This window comes from Aedes albopictus, chromosome 3, assembly GCF_035046485.1.
Source record: "Aedes albopictus strain Foshan chromosome 3, AalbF5, whole genome shotgun sequence".
Classification (NCBI taxonomy): Eukaryota; Metazoa; Arthropoda; class Insecta; order Diptera; family Culicidae; genus Aedes; species Aedes albopictus.
In genome coordinates, this window is record NC_085138.1 from 164,798,314 (window position 1) to 164,808,493 (window position 10,180).

Consider the following 10,180-nt stretch of genomic DNA (forward strand, 5'->3'; position numbering starts at 1 on the left):
TCGACGCATCATGTTTTGGAGCATGGTTTTGGAATGAGTATGTTTCGTAGACCATTCCCACAAGTGCTTCTTTAAGGTTGCGAAATTGTCAATAGCCCGACTATTATTAATGCACGATCAATAGAATTTCAAATTTCTAAATTTACTGATATTAATGTGCTCAGGACTTAATTAGTGCCGTAATCTGGTGGAAGTCCGGATTCAAAGTTTTCATATTTGGCATTTTGAATATTTTTTTTACAAAATGCTGTAATTTTTGTAAGAATTTTGATAACAGAGCTTGATGGAGGTCTCTTCAGTACATGTTTTGAAAGTATTGGTTGGGAATCATGCGCATTTTACCTATTTTCTTTTTTTTCTGTATTAACGAGATTTTTAGCCCTAAAGGCTAGTTCATCTCGGGACACACGCTTTACTTCCCTTCCGAAGGAAGAACCCACATTTTGTGAGTTTGTCGGGAGTGGGATTCGATCCCAGGTCCTCGGCGTGATAGTCAAGTGTTTTAACCATCACACCAGGTCCGCTCCACATTGTACCTATTTTTATTGAACATAATAGATGGAAAATGATCAACTCAACCCCCCCCCCCAGATTACGGTGGGATTCAAATAATTGTTGATTTCTAAATAGTTTATATTTCTATATTTCTATAGGAATAAAATTATACCCTTATCTAAATTTACAAACAAAGTCAAAACGAAGAAAATTAACCAAACAAAATAAAGTCTACCCTTTTTCATCCCTACGCAGACAGTTCCTTGATAATCTGCCCCGCAATAACCAGTCGTTGGATCTCCGAAGTGCCTTCATAGATCTCCGTAATTCGTGCATCACGGTAATGTCGCTCGGCCGGCATATCCGACACGTAGCCCATTCCGCCCAGCACCTGAATGCACTGATGCGCACAGAATGTGGCCGCTTCCGAGGCTGCCAGTTTGGCCATGGCCGCCTCCTTCGTGTACGGCTTCTTGTTGTCCTTCAACCAAGCTGCGCGCCAGGTCAGCAAGCGTGCCGATTCGAGGTTTAGCGACATGTCGGCGATCTTCTGCTGGATGGCTTGCAGTTTCGAGATTGGTTTGCCAAAGGCGATTCGTTTGTTTGCGTAATCCACAGCACATTCCAGGGATGCCTGAGCGATTCCGAGGGCCTGACTGGCAATGCCGATACGGCCGGCATCCAGGGTTTGCATGGCGATTTTGAATCCGAAACCTGGCTCGCCGAGTAGGTTCTCTTTTGGGATTTCGCAGTCTTCGAAGATCAGTTGGGCAGTGGAGGAGCCTCGAATTCCCAGTTTGTCCTCTTTTTTACCAAGGGTGAAACCGGGAGTGCCACGAGGTACTATAAAAGCGGAAATTCCTTTGTGTTTCAGGCTCTTGTCCGTGGTGGCAAAGACTACAGCACTTTCCGCTTCATACGCGTTGGTGATCCAGCACTTCGTTCCGTTCAACACCCACCGATCACCTTTCAATGTGGCCACCGTAGACGCGGCACCCGCATCCGACCCATTACCCGGTTCAGACAGTGCAAAGCATCCCACCTTCTTGCCATCGGTATATCCGACGACATACTTCTGCTTCTGTTCCTCATTCCCATAGCGATCCACCGGCCCCAGGTACAGAGAGTTGTTCACCGACATAATCACTCCGGCCGAAGCGCACCCACGGGAGATCTCCTCCATGGCGATCGAGTACGCCAGGTAGTCCAAACCGGTTCCGCCGTATTTCTCATCGATGGCAACGGCCATCAACCCGAGCTCGCCCATCTTCTCGACCTGCTCCGCCGGGTACAGATGTTCCCGATCGATCTTGGCCGCCACCGGAATCAGCTCATTATCGGCAAAGTCGCGGCAGGTTTTCTGCAGCATCTGATGCGTCTCCGAGAGCGCCGACAGGCTCGCGATCGATCTCTTGCTCCATAAGTTTAATCCTGCACACGGGAGGCGGTCGAAAGTCCAAAGGTTAATTGAATGATTACGGGTTCTGCTAACTTGTTGAACATTACCAGCCTATTGGCAGAAAATTTACCTAATTTAGCGGTATTCCTGAGAGTGAACATTTTTGAACTGTTCGAGAGGTATCACAAATTGAATATTTTTAACAAATTAAAAAAAAATCAAAAATAAAAATGCAAAAATCACTGAGGAGATAAAACTAGCTGAGGTAACTTGAAAGTCGTCTCGCCGTTGCACAGGCAGACAGTGCAATATTTTACGGATGCTTATTGCCTTGCTGGTGTATTTATCAGTTCGGTTCTGTTTATTTGCTACATTCGTACAAAACCAACGAACGCATAAGTGTATGCGAGACCATTCCAACTTCGAAATAAAAGAAAAGCAATTGGAATGGTTCTCGAAATCGTATACAGTAGCGAGAAATGGTGAGGACCAGATCCTGCTATAATTGAGCTATATGTGGTGAACAGTGAGAAATTTGAATTGGTAGTTAAATTTTATTACAGGGGGAATTGCTTTACTGTATTTTTTTAATTAACATGGAACGAGCTCACTGGACTAATATCCACCGAAGTGTTCACTGGAGTACAAAATCGATATGAACTGAGAATTTGTATGACATGAATCCAGCAAAAACCGGCCTTGTGAACTGCGACGCACAACTCGAACAATTCGATCCGGACTAAGCGTACATTGCCATTCACTGCGGTCTTTAGAATCTCCCAAGTACATCTCAAAGTAAAGGCCTTCATAATCATAATATAGGATATGTACAAAAATAGACTCACAGACCAAATGAATTATTCGGAACTCGATCTGAGTTTAAGTGGTTCAAGTAGTTTTTTTTTCGAATAATGTGGTGAAAAAGTCTTATCAGCAAACTACAGTACCTAATAGTTTTGTTCTCTAGTGTTTAGCGTAAAATATTCATTTTCCTTGGGTTTTGCACCCTTGCTCAAGTACTATTTAGCGCCAGGGCTGAAAATCGTCACCGTACGACCAAAATAGTCGACGACGAGTACGAAAACTAGATCGTCATCGTTGCTCGTTCCACATCAGATGACTCATTCAAGCCAACGAATCGTCGTGAAGGGCTTGCGTCGTGACGAAAACAAAATCTTCTTTCGTTTTGTTTCGCTCTTCGTCCAAGTGCGTCTGGCCGACGGAGTCAATGTTGCCACCAGTAACACACAAAAAAAGATTTTAATAAAAAAATAATTGCACTTGGATTCAAACAACGAACCTCTAGATTGCCAATCCAGTACTCTTACCAACTGAGCTAGTGGGGTTTCACACCACCATAAATGCCGAAACGCCAATAAAAGCTATTCCCAGTTGGCGTTCGCTTGGCCCGTCGTCACTCGTTTCCAGGGAACAAAGAGGACGACGAAACAGTTGGTGGGTGACTATTTGTGATTGAGCTTCGTCGTGAAGCGTCGGCGACGAAAAGGCTAATCGTCACCGTTGTTCATTTGGACGAAGATTGTTTTATTGTTATCTTCACGCAGTGGTGACGAGAAGGACGATTGTCAACCAGAATTTAAAATTTTTATTTTCAATGAGTGAAATTCAACGTGAATTTTGAAGATTCTCAATCGAGGGATCAAAATAAAATTCATTTTGGTGAATGAATTTTTTCACCTATTCATTCATTTTTCTGTCACTGACAATTTTCACTGAGAAATATAAATGGACCGTAACTCCCGATTATACTTCCAATCACCTCAAAACTTGTGTAGAATAGTTGATTAGTATATTAATTATGTTCTCTATTTGTCCATTATGTCTGATTGTGCGTCTGTTAACAGAAATTGGGCATTTTAGGACGTGCGAAAAAATATTCGTGACAGAGAATTGAATGAAAAAAGAGAGGCATTCAGCTGACAATGAATGCGACCAAAAACGAATGAAAAAATGAGAATGTCAATCTTCATTTTCAATCTTCGAATTTTTTACTCTCTGTTGTCAACCCTTAGCGCATATTGAGGCGCATATTCACATCTTCGCAAAGCATCGAGCAACCATGCGTCTCCATCATACGGATTAGAAAACGATATACACGGAGAGGAAGTTCCGAGCAGCATAAATAGCCCTCCATTCATTCATTTTTATTTTTTAGTTCACCATCAAATTTACGATAACACTGAATCAACCATTTGTCACCATAATACTCTATTTGTAGCTGCAGCTCTCCAACGTCGGTCAGGCCCAACGCTCGCCAGATCACGCTCCACCTGGTCCGCCCATCGATCTCTCTGCGCTGAACATGGTACATTTGGTGCGGGGGTGAATCTTTTTTCACCGCAGTTTCTGCTGGAGCCCGTCCGCATGACTTCTACTGATGATGCGCCTTCGTATTTCACGGCTCACGTTATTGTCAACCGTTAGCAAAGAACCGACGTAGACTAATTCATCTACCACCTCGAAAGTATCTCCGTCTATCGTAACATTACTGCCAAGGTTTGTCCTGTTTTGCTCAGTCCCACCTACCAGCATGTACTTTGTCTTAGCCGTATTCATCATCAATCTGACCTTTGCTGCTTCACGTTTCAGGCGGGTATAGTCCGCCACCGTTCCAAATGTCCTAGCAATAATATCCATGTCATCCGTGAAACAGACAAAATGGCCGTATTTCGTGAAGATCGTATCCTAGCTGTTGAGCCCGGCTCGTCGCATTACATCTTCCAGGGCGATGTTGAATAGTAGGCAGGAAAGTCCATCACCTTGTCGTAGTCCCCGTCGAGATTCGAATGAACTGGATAGTTCACCCGAAATCCTTACGCTGTTCTGCACACCGTCCATCGTTGCTTTTATCGGTCTGATAAGCTTCTCGGGAAAGCTGTTCTCGTCCATGATTTTCCATAGCTTTCTGCGGTCGATACTGTCGTATGCCGCCTTGAAGTCGATGAATAGGCGGTGCGTTGGGACCTGATATTTATGGTATTTCCGAAGGATTTGCCGTACGGTGAAGATCTTGTCCGATGTCGACCGGCCGTCAATGAAACCGGCTTGGTAACTTCCCACGAACTCATTCACTTTAGGTGAAAGACGACGGAAGATGATCTGGAATAGCACTTTGTAGGCGGCATTCAAAATGGTGATAGCTTGAAAGTTCTTATCGCCTTTCTTGTGGATGGGACAAATTATCTACTGACTACTAACCGGTGCAGATAGGTGGCCAACTTTCCCGGGCCCATCTTGATGAGTTCTGCTGCGATACCGTCCTTACTAGCCGCTTTGTTGTTTTTGAGCTGATATATGGCATCCTTAACTTCCCTCAGCGTGGGAGTTGGTTCGTTCCCGTCCTCTGCTGCACCAGCATAGTAATTCCCTCCGCTGCCTTGATCCCCCGTGCTTACATTCTCTTCGCCATTTAGGTGCTCGTCGAAGTGCTGCTTCCACCTTTCGATCACCTCACGTTTGTCCGTCAGGAGGCTCCCGTCCTTATCCCTGCACATTTCGGCTTGCGGCACGACGCCTTTGTGGGATGCGTTGAGCTTCTGGTAGAACTTACGTGTTTCCCTGAAGAGACGGGTCTGCTGCTTCCGCTTCTGTATGTATCGTTCCACATTTTGTCGGGTTCCATGCTGCAGCATTATCGCCCGCGCTGAGTCCTTCTCCGCCAGAACCGCTCTGCTCTCCTCGTCGAAACAATCGTTTTGTCGACTCCGTTCTACGTACCCCATAATACTCTCGGTTGCGTTGTTAATGGCTGCTTTGACTGTACTCCAGCAGCCCTAGGGGACACATCGAGCACACCCTTGTCCGGAAACGCTGCCTGGAGATTCTGCGCGTATGCGGTGGCGACATCTGGTTGCTTCAGTCACTCTAGATCGTACCGGGGCGGTCGCCGGTACTGTACATTGGTAAAAACGGAGAGTTTTGGGCGCAGTTGAACCATCACCAGGTAGTGATCAGAGTCGATATTTGCACCACGATAGGTCCTGACGTCGATAATGTCGGAGAAGTGCCGTTCATCAATCAGAACCTGGTCGATTTCTTTTCCGGTTCCATTTGTGTAACGATACGGGAGGCTGTGCTGGGGTTTCTCTCGCTTCAACTTAGTGTTCTTTGCCTGCCTCGCTCAAACTTAATGTTCTTTGAGCACTTCCACAGTTATTGATTGAAGGGCTTTCTTTACCTGCCATAGCATGAATTTGTAAATTGTGAGGCAAGCACAACGATACACTATGCCCAGGGAGTTGATAAAATTTTCCCGACTGGAACGGTAACACTAGTTTACAAAATAAAACGAAAGTCGTGAACTTCTGTCAACGACCAAAATTTTTGAAGCATAATTCAGCGCTGATTTCGAAACCGTGCTTCAAAAAATTTAAAGTAGAATAGTTTTCAAGTTTTAGCTCAATATCGAGTTTTACAACTTTTTGAAATATGGAATTTAATATAATTCAAATATCTTGCGTTTTGTTCAACCAATTTTGAATCTTTTTTCCATAAATTAAAAGCTGAATATAATACCATTCGATCATCTGAATGCTGGCTTCGCGTCAGATTGATGAAATTCAAGATATTGGAGAGATTTAGGGACGATCTCCTTAAATTTTAGCAAATTTTCCAAAAATATATGAAGAAATGTATTTTTTTCAATAAGAAAAAAAACATTTTAAAAATTAATTCTCAACGTTTATTTGACATATTGTATGTAGGCGAGTTACAGTAAAAAATTCAGCTCAATCGGAGCATTGATTACGGAGAATGAGATTTGTGAAGTGAGCGACTTTGCTTAAAAATAGAACAAAAACCGATTTCAAATCATCAACCTTGTATGGAAAGTCGAAAAAATTTCCTCTCTACTGTTCCTTTTTTTCCTTCGTGGTTTCGAACTCAGGGCATGATTCTACACCAAAAACGATCATCAGCTTGCCGAGTTCAAAAATGCTGTAAACTAGTGTAATTGAACCCGCCGTCTCCGAATTGGTGATCCATAGCCTTAACCTCCAGGCTAACTGGAGACCCCTGAATACAAGTCATAGCACTATTTCAGTCTTATTCAATTTCTGCCTTTTGGTATTTTCAGCCTTTCGAGCCTTTTGTAGGTAACCCACTCATGCGATTTTCCTGGGTTCCAGAGCAGTATCAAGGAGTCAAAGCAGTATCATGAGGTTTTAGTGGATTTCAGAGGGGTTTTTTGGGTTTCAGAAGTTTGTAGAGGCGTTTCAGGGACGTTACAAGGAGTTACAAGAGCATTTCTAGGGTTTTAGAGGCCTTACGAGGCTATAGGAGTTTGAAGGAGGTTTCAAGGGCGGCGTTCCATGGTGTTTTAAAGGATTTCAGGGGAGATTCAGGAAGGGAGGGCTTCAGAAGGGTTTCCAGGGGTTTTATTTGGTGGAGTTTCGAAGAGGTTTCAAATACACTTCATCGGTATTTCAAGGTGGTTTCAGGGTGCTTTAGGGAGATCGAGGGTTTTTTCAGAAACGTGCCGCTTGTAGCTGAAGTGAGGAGTACCAGATTTTAGTGCCTGACCCGGCAGAACAGAGAGCGTCATAGCTATAGGAAGCGAGAGAAGCTGAGAAAATAATTTACCACTGACGTATAAAATTATGATAGCTTCCCGGTGAAAGGAGCAAGATGAGGTAAAAAGGCTATCAAAGAACTGAAGAACAGTTAGGCTGCAGGAAAGGACGAAGTCAAGGCTGAAAATTTCCAACATGGTAGTGAGCAGCTGCACGAAATACTTCCCCAAGCTCTGTTGAAAGTGTGAAAGTGGCGCGAAACAGACTGCACCTCTCTTCTGCGAGCCGGATCGATTTCCGGAAAATCAGCCCATCCAGCCCACGGCCAGAACAAAGTGGGCGAATTGTCGGAGCATAAACCGTTGACAAAGGTGCCTATGCTACAGGCCCTTAACGATAAAACGGAACATTGTTAATCCCAAGAAGGCACAATAAATGTGTCTGAAACGTCGAATGAAAACATAAGAATCCGTTTTTAATTAAAAGAGACTGGAAGCCATTACCCCGAATCACCTAAAGTTACAGGCAAATTAAGAAAAGGGATCAAGTCTACCCAGTCTCCCATATTGTTCGCAATATAGCGAGGAATGAAATTCCTGTTTTCGGAGTAAAAAATTATGTCACGTATTCTGTTCAACACATTAAGACCGCTGCATCAAGCAGGATTGCATCTGAGAAAGAGGAAACAGCTCACTGACAACCTTATGATGCTTTTGGTTGAAACCTGAAGTGACCAGGGTGGGGTGCAAAAATTGAGTTTTTACCTACTTTTATGTGTCGCAACTCGATTTGGATTAGTGCATCTCTCTTCTCTTTCTTGGCGTAACGTCCTCACTGGGACAAAGCCTGCTTCTCAGCTTAGTGTTCTATGAGCACTTCCACAGTTATAAACTGAGAGCTTCCTCTGCCAATGACCATTTTGCATGCGTATATCGTGTGGCAGGCACGAAGATACTCTATGCCCAAGGAAGTCAAGGAAATTTCCTTTACGAAAAGATCCTGGACCGACCGTGAATCGCACCCGTCACCCTCAGCATGGTCATGCTGAATACTCGTGCGTTTACCGCCTCGGCTATATGGGCCCTAATTAGTGCATATTATAGCCAATAATTAGCCTAATGATCACGATTAGTTGCGTCTACACTTTGCACATTGCAATTGAAATTTGTATGGGTAAACATATTTTTTTGAATTTTTGTCATAAGTTGCAACAGTTTGTCGGAAACTTTTTAACCGATAATTTAAAATGAAAGCCTAGGATGTTCTGAAAAACTTTGTCGTAGACCGCACAGTGATTCGTCGCTTGTAAAAAAAAAGATATATTCAACAAATCGCATGCATGTGTTTAAGTTTTAACATGTAAAAGAATAACAATAGCAACAAAATCATGCAGTTTCGGAAAACAATGCCAACACAATATCTTTTTTGTAAGCATCAGATCACTTCGTGATCTTCGACAAAGCTTTCAGGATACCCTAGGCTATGTTTTCACATTATCGGTTACATGCTTTTAAGAAAAATTCGAGCTTCTTATGAGATAAATGCGAAAAAAGTATGTTTTTCCATGTAAAATCCCATACAAAATTCAAACGCGATGCGCAAAAAGTAGACATAACCGATCGTACCCAAATTTTACACAGTCATTTGGGTCCTCAAATCGGACCTTAAATGCTTTGATCTGATGGGATGCCATTAAATTTTCCATTTTTCCATATAACGGATGACCGACTCTAGTGTGTAATCAATAGTAGGATGATCTGCATGTTAAATGAGGTTGATTGCCCATGACACTCAGTCGTACCTCATTCTGCAGAAGTACGTAACCGTGAAAAAATCCTATTCAAATTTCATTTTTCGTAACGACAACAAAAAATTGTATGCAACGAGTTGCAAAACTCGATTTTTTCAGTACTCGTAGTATTTACCCATCGTGTTGAAAAAATCATCATTTTGTACTCGCCGTTTCAGTGTCACTACGGCCTTACTTGTCCTCACTATAAAGAACAGTTGCATTATGATTCATAATGCAACTCATTTGGGTTGCATTATGAATCATAATGCAATTGTTTGGCCAACTACCTGTGTTTCCATGTCAAGAGCTTGAAAAACTGACGGTTATAGCACAGCTTGCTTGATTTAAGTTTTGCGTCTAGCTTGATGGAACACGTGGGTGATTCCGTTCAACCATCAGAAATCATGATGATACTGATGGAAATGATCATATTACAGTGATTATTGTTTCTCATTGCAAAAAATGTTGTATGCAACTCGTTGCGAAACTCGATTTTTACATCACTCGTCATATTTATCCAACTCGGCAAGCTTCGTTGGATAAATGTACGACTCGTGCTGTAAAAATCATCATTTTACAACTCGTTACATAAATAACCATTTCAGCACAAATCGCCGAGTTGCATAAATACAAAGTGCTGAAAAAAATCAAGTTTTGCAAGGAATTGCAAACAAAATTGTATGCAACGTTATATCATTACACAACTCATTTGAGTTGCATAATGTTCATGGTATTTTGATATGCAATTGATGTTATGTTATGTCGTACAAATATTTTTCATTATGCAACTCATTTAAGTTGCATAATAAACTAGTGCAGAAAAATAAGTCATTATGAAACTGAAATGGGTATTATAAAATAGAAATTATGAAACTGAATTGCATAAACAATATTTTGATTTTTTTCTACACTGGTGCATAATTGATCGGACAATCGTTAATTTTCATACAAAATAGCCAAGTT

General features: G+C 42.4%; 1 protein-coding gene across 1 annotated transcript; it reads right to left on the bottom strand.

Moving 5' to 3' along the window:
• Positions 1-619: 619 nt before the first annotated feature.
• On the bottom strand, positions 620-2,210 carry LOC115271087 (short-chain specific acyl-CoA dehydrogenase, mitochondrial). The gene is made up of 2 exons (XM_029880563.2): positions 2,025-2,210; positions 620-1,926 (listed from the first exon to the last, which is right to left on the bottom strand). The coding sequence occupies exons 1-2, from the start codon at positions 2,053-2,055 to the stop codon at positions 743-745; spliced, it is 1,215 nt and encodes a 404-aa protein (XP_029736423.2). The 5' UTR covers positions 2,056-2,210; the 3' UTR covers positions 620-742.
• Between the last annotated feature and the right edge of the window lie 7,970 nt (positions 2,211-10,180).

Excerpts from the sequence above, each read along its gene's own strand:
- LOC115271087 (XM_029880563.2), bottom strand. The coding sequence starts at position 2,055 with ATGTTCACTCTCAGGAATACCGCTAAATTAG. Across the intron at positions 1,927-2,024 it reads CAGGAATACCGCTAAATTAG|GATTAAACTTATGGAGCAAG; the intron begins GTAAATTTTCTG and ends TCCCGTGTGCAG.